Source organism: Saccopteryx bilineata, chromosome 3 (genome assembly GCF_036850765.1).
Source record: "Saccopteryx bilineata isolate mSacBil1 chromosome 3, mSacBil1_pri_phased_curated, whole genome shotgun sequence".
In the NCBI taxonomy this organism is placed as follows: Eukaryota; Metazoa; Chordata; class Mammalia; order Chiroptera; family Emballonuridae; genus Saccopteryx; species Saccopteryx bilineata.
The window spans coordinates 129,326,202-129,343,957 of NC_089492.1; the positions used below are offsets into that span (position 1 = coordinate 129,326,202).

The window sequence follows — 17,756 nt, forward strand, 5'->3', positions numbered from 1 at the left end:
CTGAGCTTGTGGGGAAGTGTGGGGAATCCAGGCAAGCAGGGCCGTGTGCAAAGGTTTGGAGCCAAGGAAGAAAGGCCGGAGGGAGGTCACAATATTCACTCCAGCTATGATGAGGTATGAGCAGGAGCAAGATCAGGAGCCAGCTAAAGGAAAGGACTCCTAGGCCTCCAGAGGAACCTTAAGGTTGTGGATGCCACATTATCATTGACCTGTGTGGAGGGAGTCGTAAGTCACAAGACCAGGACACAGCAGACACGGGGGTACCCTGCAGTCTTCTAATCACAGGGGAGGAGGGATGGGAGAGGAACAGTCCTGGGACTGACCCCTGGGGCTCAGGCACACTGCCACAGCCACCTTCCAGATAAGGCGAGCACGGTGAATCGAGCACCTGAGGCAGGAACAGTGAAGTGGACGCGGGCATCAATGACACCAAGACTCCTGTGGCCTTGGTCCCGGGGGGCCTGGAAATGGGGGCAGACACAGACACACTAGTATGAAAGAACAGAGGACCTTCCCCCAAAGGCTGCCCAGACATCCTGAGGAATGGACTTACTGCTGAGTACAGAGATTTTATTTTCATGGTGATGAAATAAGCTGTGACATTTAACATAAGGGACTGCCATAGACAGCACAGGAAAAAGTCATTTCTCGGCAAAGGGATGATGAGGCTGGCATTTCCGGTCCACACAAAAAACGTTATTCCCTGTGCAAGGAGTTAGCTGGCTGGTGCTGAGGCTCAGGCCTCCCCCATCAGGAGCTCAGGGCCCACATGGGCGTCTTTCTGAGCACATGACACTGCTGGTCCCCTGCTCTGTGTGGATTCAACAGGCAGCCTCAGGGTGACCTTCAGAGCTTCCTGCCCCGCCCCCTACACACAAATACACAGATCTTGGGTACAGAGCCTTGCTGGCCAGGAGACACCTGAGGTCTCTACCTCTCAGCTCCAGGCTAAAGCTCCTCCACCCGTCCATTGCTAACAAGGTGTATCTACTTCTCTAGACAGTGCTCCATCAGGACACCTGGAACGCCCTCCTGCTGGCCCCTCCTCCAGCCCACCCCACGGCCTCACGTGAGGACTGTTTGTGGGACCTGCCTCCACAGGAACTGACTCTGCTTACAGAGACTAGTGGCTGGACCTGGAGGTTTGTATTTTTCCAATGCCTCCTCAATTGACCTTTAATTACACTGTTTGCCCAGCTCCTCAAACCATTAACTTCCACCTCACAGCAACCGCACATCAATTAATGGAGGGCCTGCTCCAAGCTCAGCTCCTGAACACAATTAAGCGTGACAGACCACAAATAAGAAAGAACTAGAGAATTAATTAAGGTCTAAACAAATTAATTACCAGTCCCCAATCGATTCTGATGCCAGCAAACGCCGTCTTTCCTAACATGTCCATGTATAAATAGAAACTGAGATCTCCCACATGATTGCTGTTCTGGACCGGGGCACAGCAAAGCTCTGAAACCACCTTCAGGGAGAGGCTGCACTGAGTGTCCTTGGGGCTGCCGCCGGCTCCGCGCGCACACACGCACACACATGAACACAACCAGGGCTGAAAAACCAGGGGCGAACCTGGAGGTGCTCTTGGTGAGACACCCAACAGCCTCGGCCACCCCGGACCACACCCCACAGCTTCTCAGCTAGAGGAGTGAAGAGTTATTCAAGTGGGCTTGAAGTATTAAGTGTGAGGCCTGGGCCTGGGTCTTGGCCACGACAGGATCACTTTCAGTGTCTGAATTTGTTTATTCTTCTGTAAAATGGGATGGCTCCCTCTGCCTTAGGGGCCTCCTAGAGAGAGAATGGAGAGAGCCGAGGGGAATAGAGGCCTGCTGGAGGAAATGAGCATGGTGGGGCCCGGGGAACACTGGGCTCTGCAAACCTAGGGGAAGCCCGAGCGGGAAGGGGCTGAAATAGGGCGTGGTCCCAGGCCAGAGAGGGATGGTCATGGCAGAATCAGCTGCAAGAACCAGGTGTCCTGTGCCAGAGGTCTCAGGACTCTCTCTCTCTCTCTCTCTCTCTCTCTCTCTCTCTCTCCCTCTGGCAGCATGTAGGCCCCAGCAGAGAGGTGTCCTCCCATCTCCCAGACCTCAGGCTGGAGCAGGAGCCCAGGAAGGAGCTGTGCAGAGCAGTGGGAAGAAGCACCTGACTCTTGGGAGCTTCCTGGTTCCCCAGAGCCCGAGTTTCCAGCCTGCTCAGAAGGGACAGAGTGGGAATGTGGCCTCTGAGCACAGTGCACACAGCGCAGTTCAGGGCCCTCCCTCACCCTGAAGACTCTCTTGTTTTATTCTCTTAAACACACCAGAACTTAATCTGATCACTTGGCCTGTGCACTCACAGCTCAGTGAGTCCTGTCTCCCATTGGGCCAGGGCTCCAAAGGGGCAAAGAACCCTCTTCAAGGTAAAGCAAGTCCTGAGCAAGATTCTTGGTGTCTTAACGGTGGTCTGGCCCAGTCTGACCCAGCCTGCCATGGAAAGCAGGGTGAGAGCCTGGTGCAACAGCATGCGGGGGCTTAGAGATGCTTTGTCCTGGCCGAGGCCCCCGATGATGAGGTGGAAAGAGGCTGAGTGCACTAGATGGTGGCCCGAGAGGACCTAGGGATTTTTGAGCCCCTGGAGAGTGAGGGGCATACCTGTTTATTTATTTTTGTAACAGAATTTTTTGTCTCACCATTTTTAAAATTTGATTTTAGAAAGAGAGGAAGGGAGACAGAGAGAGAAACATTGATTTGTTATTCCACTTTTTATGTATTCACTGGTTGTTTCTTGTGTGTGTCCTGTCTGGGGATCGAACCCGCAACCTTGGTAAATGGAGACAACACTAACTGACTACCTGCATTCCTGTTTATCTTATGTACCACTGTGTCAGCCATGACCAGGGAATTCAGCAAGTACCCATTTGCAGATGGGCCTGGGATGGACATTTGGAGGTAGAGATGGAAGCTTAAAATGTGGAAGGAGAGACTGGAGCAGGGGGTGGAAGGCAGGCAGGCACACAGCCAGGACTCGGGCAGCAGGCCTGAGGAAGCAGCCAGAAAGGGCCTGCTTCTCTAAGGACCCTGGAAAACTGGGACTGTCGGGGCTGCAAACCACACTGAGTGCATCCGGTGCAACTGACTAGGGATACGCAGGAACTCAGGACCCCTCAGTGTTGGCTGGACTTGTGGGAGGAGGCTCCCACCCAACAAGAAAGCAGGAGAGGAGTCAGGCTGGAACCCAAAGAGAGAAGGTCAAAGTCTCAGGTGGGTATGGCAGAAAGGGTCAAATCAGAAAGTAGGGGTCCTCCCCCAGAAGGAGCCTCACAGAGGTTAAGACCACCCTCAAGGTCACACAGGAAGCTGGCCAGTACAGCAGGGCTGCAATGGGCCCTGGTTAAGTCCTTGTCTGAAGCTTGGCTCAAGGACAGATTACATCTCAGCTGAGTCCCAGATCCAGTCCAGTGCAGCTGAGAGCGGCCCCCATCCCAGGCTGCACCTAACCCTCCAGCCCAGGATGGGGAGGCCTGCAAGAATGGCAGCCATGTTCATTCAATTAGGCCCCTTAACAAAGTCAGATCTAAAGACTTATTCCATTAATGGCCCACACCAGAAATAGCTGAGAGTTCATTAAAAGTGTGGAGTTGCTATAGCAATTATCTGGGTCAGCTGAGGCTCATAAGCAGGTTGGTCCTACGAGTTCATTAGCCTCTGGGCCATGGAGGAGGTGGGGCTGCCCAGGAATGATTCCCAGGAGCTTTTCAGGTGCTTCAAAGCACTTTCCTGTGAATGGAATCTGGTCTGTGGTCTCATTTGATCCTTCCACAGCTCTGGAATGTAGGAAGGTAGGTACTGATGCCTCATTTTACAGATGGGGAAGCTGAGCTCTGGAGAACAGGGTCCGGAACATGAACTTGGGTCTGACTACCAGCTCTTCAGACTGAGCCTTGTGCCCAAAGAGGTCATAGGACCCCATACCCTTCCTGGGCTGGCCCCCATCCTTATCCTCTGACCTCAGATGGGGAACTCAATGTCATGGTTCAAACACCGGCTTATACTTTTCTCTCTGACAGAGACAGAGAGAAATACAGAGATAGGGACAGACAGACAGGAAGGGAGAGAGATGAGAAGCATCAAATTTTCATTGTGGCATTTTAGTTGTTAATTGATTGGTTTCTCATATATGCCATGACTGGGGGGGCTACAGCAGACCGAGTGACCCTTTGCTCAAGCCAGCAACCTTGGGTTCAAGCTGGTGAGCTGTGCTCAAACCAGATGAGCCCGCGCTCAAGCCAGCAACTTCGGGGTTTCGAACTTGGGTCCTCTGCATCCCAGTCTGATGCTCTATCCACTATGCCACCACCTGGTCAGGCTATACTTCTCTTTTGATTAATCACAAACTGCCTCATGTTTCTTTCGATATTGTTTATTTCTTTTGTAATTTTAAAAAGCTTTCCCCTGTGGTGCCTCCTTCCAAAACAAGGTGTGGGCTGCTTAAGAGGCAGGCTGGGGCCTTGTGGGATCCCCAGGTCCAGGTCGGGGCATCTGTTATGAGCTCAGAGACTCCAAGACCAGCAAAAACTCTGCTGAAAGCAGGAAAGATGCCTTCCACACATACTCGTGCAATTTCAATTACCTGAATGTGTGGGGGGCTTCTGTAACCCAAAGGGCCCACAATACCCAAGTGCCTGGAATGATAGACTAGTGGGATCTTTGGACCTTTTTTGTGTCAGGAACCCCTGGGACAATCTGGTGAGGCCTATGCACCCTGCTCCCAAATAATGTCTCTAAATGCATAAAACAAAATACACAGGGTTACAAAGGAATTATATCGAAATAAGTTATCAAAAATATATTTAAAATTGTGATATAGTAATAGATTTGCTTTTTAACTAATGAATTAAAAACAAGACCTACCAGTGGATCAGTTTAGTATAATTTTAATTTAGTATTAATTTTGAACAATATTTGAAGATCTCTGTAACAATTGTAATAGGACATGAAAATATCTGTAACTTCTACTGGTGACAGTTACAGGACCTGTTTGTTACTGTGGTGCGCTGCCTACATTCATAATGGAAGGAAGTATTACATTTTAGTTTAGAGGTTAGTATAAAATTTTCTGCAACCAAGTTCATGAGATCCACTACATTCTATCTACTGACCTTTTCGGGGTCTGGGATCCCAGGTTAAGAATCCTTGTGTAGAATTTTGGGCACAGAGCTAGTCAGTGAGGCCCCTGTTACTTTTTTTCTATCTATACACATTTTGTTCCAGTTGTCCCTCCAAGAAAGACCCCTACCCCCATGTCAGGAGAGCGCAGAGCAGCTGTGCAGCTCTCCGAGGGCCACAAAGCCCCACATGCCCATTCACGCACGCACGCACACATGCACGCACGCAGACGTTCAGCACTGTGCAGGTCTTACCTACAGCGGGGAAGGGCACAAATCTCTGGACGAGAAGGCGGGTGGCCGGGGTGAACTTGTTGGCTTTCTGAACCAGGACATTAAGCCCCACCTTAGAAAGAGAAAACAAAAAAAGTGCCTGGTGCGACAGCTGCCTGTGGGAGGAAGGGGAAGAGCTGAGAGCTAGGGGCACCATCTTCCCTGTGACTGGACCCGGGACCCTAGACTGCAGAGCTCCAGGAAGCTATCTAAAGCACCAATGCCCAGGCATCCCAGTTAACCAGCTCAGAAGAGAGAGAGAGAGGTAAAACATCAGTTACGTTTGCAAACACATGTGCGGCCTCCACGGGGAGGGGAAAAGTGATGGTGGGGCGGTTGCTATTGTAAATAAATGCAGCGTAGGACCCCCTCATTCCCACCCCAGCCTCTACGTACTACCTTTCCGAGGCTCCACTTCTGGCCAGACCACAAAGACTTGGGAGAGTGAGATCCACGCACCTGCCCACAGGTGCCTGCAGAGCTAAGGGGGGCAGCTCAGAACAAGACAGGAGTGAGGAGTGGGTAAGACCCAGCTGCCCTCACCTGGCCCGGGACACCAGAGGCCCTCTCGCTTTGCCTTGGGCTCTCCCCACTCCAGTTCATCCCCATGCTGTCTTTTGATTTTCTAGAACACAGGTCCAATCACATTCACCACCACCAACTCCTCCCATGATATGTGTGAGAAGGTACAATCTCCAGTGTGCAGTGGTCCATAACCTCAATTCCCCATCCCCCCAACAACCCATGTTCTCCTTCTTTGAGTCCAGTTTACACTTACACAATGCTACATTAGCTTTCTGGCCTTGGGGCCTTTGCCCATGTTGGCCCCTATGCGAAGGATATTTTCCTTCTTTCCTCTACTCAGTCCACACCTGATCTTTTAAAGCCCACCCCTGAGCTCCACCTCCAGTGTCACTTATTAACAGGGGGAGTCATTTAACCTTTTAATCATGAAGTCTCTTGACCTTTGTCCCAGTTTCCTTGTCTGCAAAAAAGGACAGCATGTGCAGCATCCCAGGACTGGTACAAGAATGGATATAAGTGTTTAGAATAAGAATCCTCAATAAATTAAGCTATATAAGAATGATGTCACCTCTCCTTAGCAGAAAGTGCTTCCCCTGCACATCACAAGTCTCTCCTTCCCAGCACTCGGTACATGGCTCGTGGGTGTGATGTCCTCTACCAGGCTGAGAGGAAGGGCAGAGCAGTGTCTTTTTCATCTTGGTGCGCCTAGCACTTAGGGCAGAGGATGGCATGTAGGACACGCTGAATCCACTGTGACTGAAGAGTAAACGCATGAACCAACAAACAGATGAAGGGATGGAGCGATCAACAAAGGCCAGAAGGGCGGCTGCTTGGAGGAGGGGAAGGTGGGGTTAGTCCAGGCAGAGGAAAAGGAGCTTTGGGTGGGGAAAACAGCACAAGCACAGGCACAGAGAGAGAAGAAACAAGATGCATGTGGCCAGACCAGAAGGTGTGCAGAAGCCTCTGCTCTCCGAGCTGAGGTCAGAGCCAGCCCCTGCCCTGTAGATCAGGGGTCTCAAACTCAACTCAGCATGTGGGCCGCAGAGCAAGATCACAGCCCTTCGGCGGACCACACTAGGTCTACAAAAGGCAACTGTTACGCAACACTTTTCTCACTGCAGTTGAAAACAAAAAAAAAAAATTAGTACAAGCACAATCGTACATGCAGTTTACTCAGTGTCACAAAACGACCAGAAACTGTAGTTCGCATCACAACTGCTGTTAACTAAGCTAATATCTAGCTAGGATGCTAGAGAAATGAAAAATACAAGTAGGCCCCTAGGCTTACTTAATTTTATCCAAAATATTTTGAACTTCGTGGATTAGTCTACGGGCCGCACAAAATTGTTCAGCGGGCCGCATGCGGCCTGTGGGCCGCGAGTTTGAGACCCCTGCTGTAGATTATTCCTGGTCTACGGGGGCCCAGGGCTGCCTGCTCTGGTCTGGAACACCTACTGGCACAGCAGACCAACTGCACCCTCAGCCCTGGCTCTGGCTTCAACCTTCTGCACTGTTGGGGAAGATGGAGAGCCTTGGGAAGGCCTCCACAGCTGCTGGGGGTCTGCTGCCGTCAAAGCAGGGCACAGCAGAAATGGCCGTGACCCAGGAAGACAGGAAGTTCTAACCAGCCAGCCTCTGAGTAGCCCAGGGCCCCACAGAGCCAGACGGCTGCCAGGCAAAAACCCAGCCTGGACCCTTGGGTGCCGGACCTCCATCTGAAGCCTCAAGCTGATGCTCAGAGTCCAATCCTTGCCCTCTCTGCTTGTTCAAGGGAAGGCTGGGTGGCGGGGAGAGGCATGCAGCTTGGCCATGTTTTAGTGGTATCGCGGGGAGGGCTGAAGACCTGCCAGCCACACTGGGCCCTGATGCCCTGCTTCAAGGCTGCCGCTGCCACACACATGACACTCATCAAGTCCAGGTCTCCCCAGCTCTCAGCAGCGAGTGACCTCTATTCTGTGACTCAGAAATGCCCCCCCAACACACACACAAACACACACACACACACACACACACACACACACAATACCAGGGAACAAGTTCCTACAGAGTGCAGAGAGGGACAGTGTGAAGGGGGTTGGGGAGTCAGGCCATGCCTGGCAAGTGAAATATCTTAATTAAACCCCCATTTCAAGACTTTTACATAGGGCATTACCCCCTTATACAGATTCAGAGAAGTTCAGACAGTTCAGAGAGGTTAAGTAACTTTGTCCAAGGATGGTCAACTATTACGAGGAAGGTAAAGCTAGGACTGAACCCATAGGCTGCTAATTCCAAAGCTTTGTTCTTAACCGCTGTGCTATTTACTTTACAATTGTCTTCCAACTCAATGAGGAGTGTTTTAATGTCTGACATGCCACTTAAAACTGGCTGTTTGCATAGCAAAACCCTCCCTGAAAAGACCAGCTTGGGGCTGCGGCCCAGGAGTGGACAGGGGAAAGCAGCTCCAGTCAGGGAAGTAGAGCCTCTGAACCCCCTGCCCCTCCCCTTCTCCCCCACAACTGGAAATCAGAAGGTCTGATTTCCCACATCCATTTGGAAAGATGCAGAGAGTGCTTGAGGAGTGGAATGTAGGAGCCCTCCGAGACGCCAGCAGGGAGCCCAGGCCCTTCCCTGGCAGCCTCTTGAGGGCAGGCAGGGCAAGCAGGAATGGTGGCCTTCGGTTGTGGCAAACACTGGACTTGCCACCGACATTTGAGTCTTTCCCTCTCCGGCAAGGGTGGCAGTCCAGAGTGACTGACCCAGCCTGTCTCCCATACCCAACATGGCAGCCCAACATGGGAGGAGGAAAGGAGAGAAAATGATGCCAGGTCCAGGTCTCTTCCAGACTCCGCTTCCCCAAAAGCCCACCATAGCCTTCTCAACACAAACAGGGTGAGATTTACTAAGGCACAGACACACACATCTGAGTGCATGGCCTAGGCCCAGGGAAGGGACTGGGGACCGGCAAAGTGGGGAGAAGACCACCTACCCACCCAGGATGGGCAGGTGGCAGAAAGGCATGAATACAGAGAAGGCAAGTGGCCTCTCACCCCCTCTCCTTCCATAGCCCCCAACCCAGGCTTTGCTGTCCCAGTAGCTGGGATGGCCTTAGCCAGGAAAAGAACCAGGGTGGGCTGCCTACTGGGGGTTGGGAGCCCGTCTGTTCTGGTTCCTTAGGGGCCCTTTGGCCTGGAACATTTGGTGGAGCCCATTAAAATTAAAAAGCCAAGTGGCTGGTGGCTCTGAATGCCAGCTCATTTTCCCTGGCATGGTGGGTCCTGTTTAAGGGAACCAGCTGGCATCAATGGCACACAACTCATCACGAACAGCAGCTAGCGATCAGAAAAATCTGAGCTAATAATCGAGTTTGGGAAAGATAATGAGATATGGAACAATCACTGCTGAGGGTCCCCTAGGGTCTGTTTTAACAGCCTCCAAATAAGCCACAAAATAGAAATTAACCAAACAGGGGCTCCATTTGGGCGGAGGGGAAAACAAACAGGGTGTGGATTTTGCACGAGAATTCCCACATGGTCATCAGACGGGGGTCCTGGGATAAGCCAGAAACAGGACATCAGCAAAGGCCTGAGGAAGCAGTGGGCCTTCTCTGGCCACTTCTCTCCAAGCTCTGGCTCCCAGACTGGTGAATATGCCACAGCAGCAGAGGGAGAGGGGGGAGTCTGGCTTCCTGACAGTTCCCCACAGTGGGGATAAGTGCTGACCCACCAAGAACTGGAGTCGTGTGGGACCTCCATGACACAGGGCCCTCAATGTCATGCGCTATGTTGCTGAGAACTGTCTCCTTACATATCAGTGACTTGCTCAGGCCAACAGCAGCCTAATTTCTGCAAAGCCAGCAAGGCGACACCGGTGGGGCTTGAGCAATGCATGCAGCGTCCTCTTACCCAGGCTGTGTCCTCTCCTCCAGCCCAGCCACCAACCCCTGCAGACGCCCCTATTCCGAGGGGCTTCAGGCATTCCACCTTACCCCTAATGACGATTATCTTACTTTTCCTCACCCACATAGTTCCTCTCCCATTCCCAGCTCACCCCTCCTGCTGGACGCCTAGGAGTCTCCCCCGAGAGGAACCTCTGCCACCACACACCCAGCCCGTCCTGCAAGGCTACCAGTTCCATTTCCTGGATACCCTGCGCGGGGCTGCTCCTCCCTGCTCTCACCACACTGCTCAAGCACCAGACTCGTCTCCCCAGAGACGGCCCACTCCTAACCCAGCTCCCTGCTTCCACTCTTGCTCCCCTCCAATCCCCTCTTCACACAGCAGCCAGAGTGATCTCCTAACGGTGGATACGGCTTGTGTTAGCCTGTCCATGGCTTCTCACCGCACCTAACAGATGTGCACGGCCTTGTGTGACCGTGCCTGCCAGACTGCAGCCACCTCACCATCGCCCCTGCTCCTCTGATGAGCCAATTTCTCTTTTTCTCCACTCCTCCCTCCTTGCCCAACCCCATCTCTCTCCCCCAGGGCCTCCAAGCACTGTCCCTCCCTCGGCCTCCTCACTTTTTCAGCTTGAATGCTGGGCCCTCAGAGAGGCCCCTGTCACTCAGGCTCCCCTGGATGGCCTCTCAGAATCTGGACCACCTCCTTCCATGCAACTATCACGCTCTCTAAGTACATACTTACTTACCTTCTTACATGATGGCAGTCAAAGTAACACATGAATACGATTTAAAAACTGAATTTAAAAGAAATGTTTTTACCTGTGGACTCTTTACTAAATAAACATCTATCTCTCCTAATAGGCCCGACACACTGGGCTCAGGGCCTCTGCCTCTCTCTCTTTCCTCACTGAATTCCTGGTGCTTGGTGAAATGAGTAGGTGCTTAATAAATGTTTCTAGAATAAATCAAGTGAATGATTTATAAAACAGGAGGGAAAAAACAAAGCACCACAAGGAGTCTTGCCTCGTGCAGTCGCTGCTCTACCAGTGCCAGATGCTGCACACGTGGACCTAAGTCCCGCCGAGTGGATGGGCCAGCCATGGTGGCCCCGATCCATGACGGGGCTTCTGAGAAAGGGGGTGCCTGACTGAGCCCTGGAGGGTGAGTAGGAGACAGCCAGGTTAGAAGGAAGGGTTCAGGTTCAGCAAATAAGCCACTCAGTCACAGCTTCAGAGCTGGCTCTGTGGACTGCACTGGTGCTTGCCATAAGGGGGTCGGAGGGCCCCTGGCGAACAGTGGAGAAGGGGGCATCCCTGCAAATATAATGGCACGAGGTCAGAATCTAGATCCACTCTTGAGTGGTAGAAAATAATGTACCCAAATGGTCAGGAGTTTGTGTAGGTCCAGAGGGAAAGGACTGGGGCAGGTCAAGGAAACGTTGAGGTATCAAAACTTCCCACCAGAGGGCGCTCATTGTAGAATAAACTTGGTAACTAAGTGTCCCATTACCCTCTAATTTTCCTGCAACCCCAGACAGCCTGTTGTTTGGCAAAGGCTCACTGAGAGCAAAGAGCCAAAGTGGCTGGAACAGTCATGCACAGGTTAAAACACCAGCCAGCTCTGGCTGTGACTGAGTGGCTTATTTGCTAACTACACTGAACCATAACCCACAGAGACCAGCGGGCCGCCTGCTGGGAAACCAATTACACTAGACCCCATCCACGTAGGAGAGAACAACAACTTGTCCTCCCTAGAATCTATACAGAGCTGACATTCATGCCAGACTCACCACTGCCAGCAGTGCCATCTATAGACTTCTGGAACACTTCAGAGTATGCTACAGGGTTCACGCAATGCTTCCAACTCAGAAGCCTATCCCAGTGACAGTAGCAAGACATAGTCTGGTCCAGGGTTCTCAGGCTATTGGCTCCTTCCTCCATCAAGCCCAGAGAAGAACAGCAGGGCCTGAGGTAAACCCTGGATGACAGAGCATACCCTGAGGTACATCCTTAGACTACAGAGAACACCCCAAGGTACATCCCTGACTGTGGAGAACACCCTGAGGTATACTCCGGACCATAGACAACACCCTAAAGTACACCCTCAATCACACAGAACACCCTTAGGTACATCCCAGTCCTCAGAGAACACCCTGAGGTGCACCCTGGACCACAGAGCCAGCTAGGTGCAAATACAAAGGTGAGCTATAACCCTGTTATAGCTAGAGTCTCTCAAATATTTTCTTCTAATCCCCACTGTTCTTGGGGTACCTGGGGGGCATGGTTAACAGTTCCTTCAACCTGGACGCTGAGAATACTGATTGGCTTTCTAGCCTCCTTATGCCACAGGGGGAGCAGGAAGCAAAGGGCTCTGTGTTAGAAGAATAGTGTGTGACTAAGCCTATGTTTGAATCCCAGCTCTGCCACTGTGTCTCAGTCTCCTCATCTGTAAAATGGAGACAAACAGCTAAATGGTACCTGGCATTCCAAAAGAGTTAGCCATTATGATTATTTGCCTGTGTGACTGTCATGGGACGTGGAGTAAGCAGTGGGAACTGGGAGTAGGAGGGGTTCGACCCAGGGATCCCCGGACACTTCCTTATACTCTAGTGTCTAGTACTAAAGGTTAACAGACATCACTACATCCTATACAAAAGGATGCCCAGGGCCCAGGCCCTTCAAGAACGGAGGTCAGTGTTGCCCTCAGAGCGGAAGTCCTCAACCAGCTAAGACCTGGCTGAAGGCAAGGGTTTGAGGGTCAGGCAGGAAGCATCTCTCATGGGCTGGCTCCAACAGCCAGCTCCTGACATCACTTGAGCTCTGAGCCTTCCTCTCCAGCCCCAGGTCCATTTTCATCCCAGACCCTGTGTCCATGAAGGTGGTCCATCTTCCAGGCCTGCCAACCCCCCATGACCTCTCCAGCCCCCTCTGCCTATACCCCTGCAGCACCATGGTCCCTGAGCCCAGGCAGTGTTTCTGGCATGGCTGTACAGGGCTCCATGAGCAGCCCCTGCTCCTCCCCCTGCTCCTCATCACCTCCTTGCCATCACTCTGCACACACTAACCACATTCACTTTCTGACATCTGGGACCTGTCCCGTTCTCCTCCTGCGTGCCCTTCTGTGCTGTGCCCTCTACACGGAACATACTGCCCTGCCTTTGCCTCACTCTGGTCTGTCCTATGCAAATCAGGGGCCCCATCCCTGGGTGCCACCACACCCAAGGGTTGTAACAGAGTATCCCAGCTTCCCCTCACAGCATCTGGAAGGACACACCAGTCTGTGCATCTGCATCTCAGTGTCTCCAAGGTGCTCCGCACATACGCACCCTTCAGGGAGTGACCAGGACACCCACTTGCAGCCAGGGCCCGGAGGAGCTGACCACAGGAGTGCTCAACACCAACTCCTGAACTAACACGCAGCGAGGACTGATGGAGGCTCCCTTTGTTAAAAGGCAGCAAACTGTTAGATCTCAAAAATAACCTAAGATGAAATTTTTTTTATTCTCGAGCAAGAAGCCAGACACTGCCAATTCTATTTAGAGGGTTCACCAAAAGGCTGCTGCCCCACCCTGGTGGTCCTGCAACCAGTGTGGGACTTCATTTCTGGGGAAAGCCAACTGGGGGTCCCCAACTCTGGGGGTTGCTGGCCAAGGCCATGGGCTCTAGTGAGAGGGGAAAAGGGCCCTGCAGGGTTGAGAGGAGCCTGGACTTCCAGAGCCTAGCCTCCACTCCAGCTTGTCCTCGGTCCCTGGGACCTGCCATTGGCCTGTCAGCACCCCCATCCACGCCGCCTGCTTGTAGGGACTCGTTTTAATTAATGCCAGAGCTGGGCCAACCACTGGGCCCTGACACTTGTTTGCAGGTCATCTCCTCCTAACAGGCTCGCCCTGGGAGGGGATTTGTCACTAATTGAAGCAGAGATCAGTTAATGAGGCTGCGGGGCCTGGGGTTCCAAAGAACGAGGGAAAGGAAAATAAAATAAAGCCTCTTTCTTCGGACGTTTGTGATTTACACACACAAAAGAAAAGCAAGCAAGCAAGCTGCAGATTTTCCAAGTCAGAAACTCCACTCCATCTGCCGGAGTTAGATCCTCACTGTGTGAAGACGGCAGGCAGAGGGACGCCACCACCGCTGGGACTCGTGGATCAGAGCGCAGAAGGGCCTCCCGAGGCCGGCAATCAATCGCAACCTAATTAACAAGTATTTATGGAGCACTGCTCCATGCCCCCCTCAGTGGGGGAGAAGACACAGGGCCTGTCCCTGGGTAACTAGTAATCCACTGGAACAATGAGAGGGCAGGACACGGGGTACAACTGAGTGCTTGCGAAGGACAGAAGTTTCTAGAACTTATGGCAGGGCCAGAACAGTGTGGGTTGGCCTGGTCAGGGAAAACCTCTTCGAGGACTCTGCAGCTAGGCAGGGAGGAGTGAGGAGGCTATCCCCAGCACAGGAACAGCCCCCGGGAGCCATGACAGCCCAGTGTGAGGTCCCCAGTCCCTAGGGGTGGGACCCGGGCTCCGAGAGCCAGGAAGGACTGCAAACCTCCAGTAACCCTGCTCAGCTTTGGGCCTCAGAATCTCCTCCCCACATCTTGGCTACCTTTGCTCCCAGCAAGCAGCTGGGAAAGAATGACTGAGGGCCTCTGGGGTGAGAAGCAAGGGCTGTGGGTGCAGAGCCTGGGCCCCTGACCTGCAGGAGGAAAGTCCCGCCTGGACAGTGACCCCCTTCGCTCGAGCCCTTCCCAGTCACAGCCACGCAGTGCTCCCCCATGTGGCTTCTCCTCCCAGCTTCCAACCCCCCCCCCCACCTTTAAATCTCAAAGAAGGAAAGTGGGATTTTCAAGCTGCTAAACTAGGCTGAGACTTCAGCTCCTCTTCTCATGAGGGAAGAGGAGGTGACATCGGAAAGAAAGAAGTAACAGAGCCCTTTCCAGTCTCTTCCAGGAGCCACTGACCTTGGCAAGCAACCCCGCAGAATCAAGGATCCCCAGATGTGTGATCCCAACCAAGTGAAGTCTCACGCTACGTTGCAGGATCATCTGGGCGGGGTTAGCAGTCTCGGGCCAGCCATTCAGACAGACTTAGTAACGCCTGGCTGGCTTCTTGCTGAGGATGAGCCATAAGGATTCAGGGAAGGAGACGATCTTGGTCATGAAATGAGGACGCTCCCTCCCCAACAGCTATTTGGAGATGATCTAGTCTACGTGGGAGCAGAGTAAATGAGGCCATTCAGAACAACCCCAACCCTCCTTTAGAAGAACAGGGAAGTCAATGACGGTGTGTGGTACAAAGGGTTAATATTTTTTTTTAATGTTTATTTTATTGATTTTAGAGAGAGGAAGGGGGAGAGCAAGAGAGAGACAGGAACATCTGTTCCTGCATGTGCCCTGACCAGGGATCAAACAGGCAACCTCTGTGCTTCGGGATGATGCTCTAACCAACTGAGCTATTGGGCCAGAGCATAAACGGTTAGTACCTTTTAATGAACAATTATTATATTTAATGACATGGGAAAGGTGAGGAAAGTGGAATTCACAAAAAAATTATTATATGTGAATGTTTTTAATTTGAATTTTCTAATTCTTTCCTTAGAAGTTGCATATATTTATTGTGTAATGAGTAAAATAACAAAGTTGTGAAGTGATGCTTGCCTCTGGAGTCAGCAATAGGAAACACCCAGAGAGAGTACCAGACAGAGGAGCAAGGGTGGGCTCACGGGGGAGACAAGTGCAGCCAAGGTCCTGCAGCCTGAGCTTCCGTTCTGGCTCGGGCCTAGGCCCCTCGCTGTGCCAGCCGCCCTCGTCACTCACCTAGGCTCCATCCCTATGCTAACACAGTCTACAAACCTCCCCTACTTAGGATAGCTGCTCTGTTATCAAAGTTCTGTGGGACTCAAAGTGAGCCTATCTCCCCTGTCTTGAGGAGCTTAAAGGTCTCCAGAAGGCCCTAGACATGTGGCCAAGGCTACTGAGAGGAGACAGCAGTGCTTCAGGAGCTCGGACACAGAGCAAAGGGGAGCTGGCATTTGGGCCAACCTTATGAATCACTCCAGAGCACCCAGCCTCTTGCATTAGCTGTGCTACCGAGTGTGGGGACCAGCTCCTCTGAAAAGAGTGCAGGCAAGCACAGGGCCCCCTAGGGACAAACATACTGCCCTCGGCTGGAGCGGGCAGCCCTTCCCACCACCCACAGGCACCACCTCCCCTCCTGCCTGCTCTCTGAAACCCAATTCACCTATGCTCTCTCTAGTAAAGTATCACCAGAGCCCTGACCAGGCAGCTCAGTTGGTTAGAATGTTGTCCCAAAACACCAAGGTTGCAGGTTCGATCCCTGGTCAGGGCATATATGGGAAGAAACCAATGAATGTACAACTAATTGGAACAGCAAGTGAATGTTTTTTTCTCTCTCTCTCTCTCTCTCTCCTGCTCTCCCTTCCTCTCTCTGTTTCTCTAAAAGCAATAAATAAAAAAATAAAGCATTACCAGGATCTACTCTCCTCTCTGCCTAGAAAGCCCACCCTGATGGCCCACCCACAGACCTGTCTCCCACACTCCTTGTCCAGGTCTGACCCTCAGAAAGGGTCTGGCCCAAGATGCTGGGCGGGGCAGGCACAGAGCAAGACTGAGAAGGCGGGAGTGGCGGCTGCTTACTCACAGCGATGGAGACAGCACTGATGACAGCCCCCAGGTAGCCCTGAATGAACTTGGATGCAGGTGAAGGCTGGAAGACAGAGGCAGAATTTCAGGCCCACTGGTTGCCCAAAGCTCCCACACTGTACCCTTTCCAAGAGCCCCAGCCAGCACGGGGCATTCCTCTCTCCCAGACGGCAGGGTCGGGTGAGAAGAAAGAGGTCCCTCTGGACACCAAAGGGACCTCCCTCAGCACAGATCTAAATATGGGAACATGAGGCAGCAAAGTCCAGGGAGATGCTGAAGGGCCCACTGCACTCTGCCCTGTTCTGAGGAGGTCACTGGTGGACACTGCTGGCTGGCAGTAGAGAACCGCCAGGGCCAAATGGGTCATTTATGGCGGGCCAGCAGACCTGATTTAGGAAGACCGCATGTTGCGAGTGACTGTTTGGCACCTGGAGCACTTCCTAGCAGGAGATGGCAGTGTTGGGGCTGGCTGCGGCCTGGCTGGCTCTCACAGGCCTTGTCAACCCAGATAGCACCTGTGCCTCCATGCCAACAGATGACAGTTACTCGATATTTCTATGAAAAAATGCATCCCCAGGTACGCTGTAGAAAATTAAGTAAGAGCTGAGGGTCTTGCCTCTACATACCATAATGGCAACCTTGGAGATGTTTGGTTTAAGGTAAACAGGAGCCAAACAAGCAGAGATGTATGTGTGAAACATGTATGAGGCACGGGCCAAAGGTTTAGATGGGGGTGGTGTCCTCAGACTATTAGGCCCTGAAGTATTACCACCCCCAGGCCAGCCCCCAAGGTTAGAAAATGCCCAGACCCTTTCTGACCCGAACTGATAGCCCCCAAGGGGATCCAGACTCCTCCTCACCTCTTCCTGCCTTTAGACCAAAGAGCCAGAGCATTGACAGGGAGGAGGCAGCGTTGCCGGTGACGACGTGGCCCGGCCCCTTCCTGGACAACAGCAGGGTGACCAGACCTCCGGGGTAAGTTTGTGCCAGGAGGGCAGGGACTGGCAGGAAGTGTCAGTCTTCTCCGACCCAACACCCCTAAGAGCAGCCTTTCAGCTCGGCTGCCAACAGCCTGGCGGCCCTGAGGCAGCTTCCAGGAAAGTTTGGAGAAAGCTTTCGAGAACCAATTCCCACGTGGCTGATGCTGTCCTGATCCAATATCGGGTCTAAGGGCTGCCTGCAGGGAATTCTGAAGCCAGTGGGGCTCATCCCTTCCAACACCCCCACCACACTCCCATTTTATGGGCTTCACGTCATGTGAAGAGTCCCAGCAGG

The 17,756-nt window shown here is 52.5% G+C and overlaps 1 protein-coding gene across 2 annotated transcripts in view; it reads right to left on the reverse strand.

The window, feature by feature from the left end:
- The window catches only part of SFXN5 (sideroflexin 5), a 118,172-nt gene that overhangs the window by 38,357 nt on the left and 62,059 nt on the right, over positions 1 to 17,756 (reverse strand). For both annotated transcript variants that reach the window (XM_066267383.1, XM_066267382.1), the window contains exons 9-10: positions 16,480 to 16,545; positions 5,405 to 5,495 (exon numbers count right to left, since the gene is read on the reverse strand). In XM_066267383.1, coding sequence (XP_066123480.1) covers positions 5,405 to 5,495; positions 16,480 to 16,545 — 157 coding nt within the window. The remainder of the gene's footprint in view (positions 1 to 5,404; positions 5,496 to 16,479; positions 16,546 to 17,756) is intronic.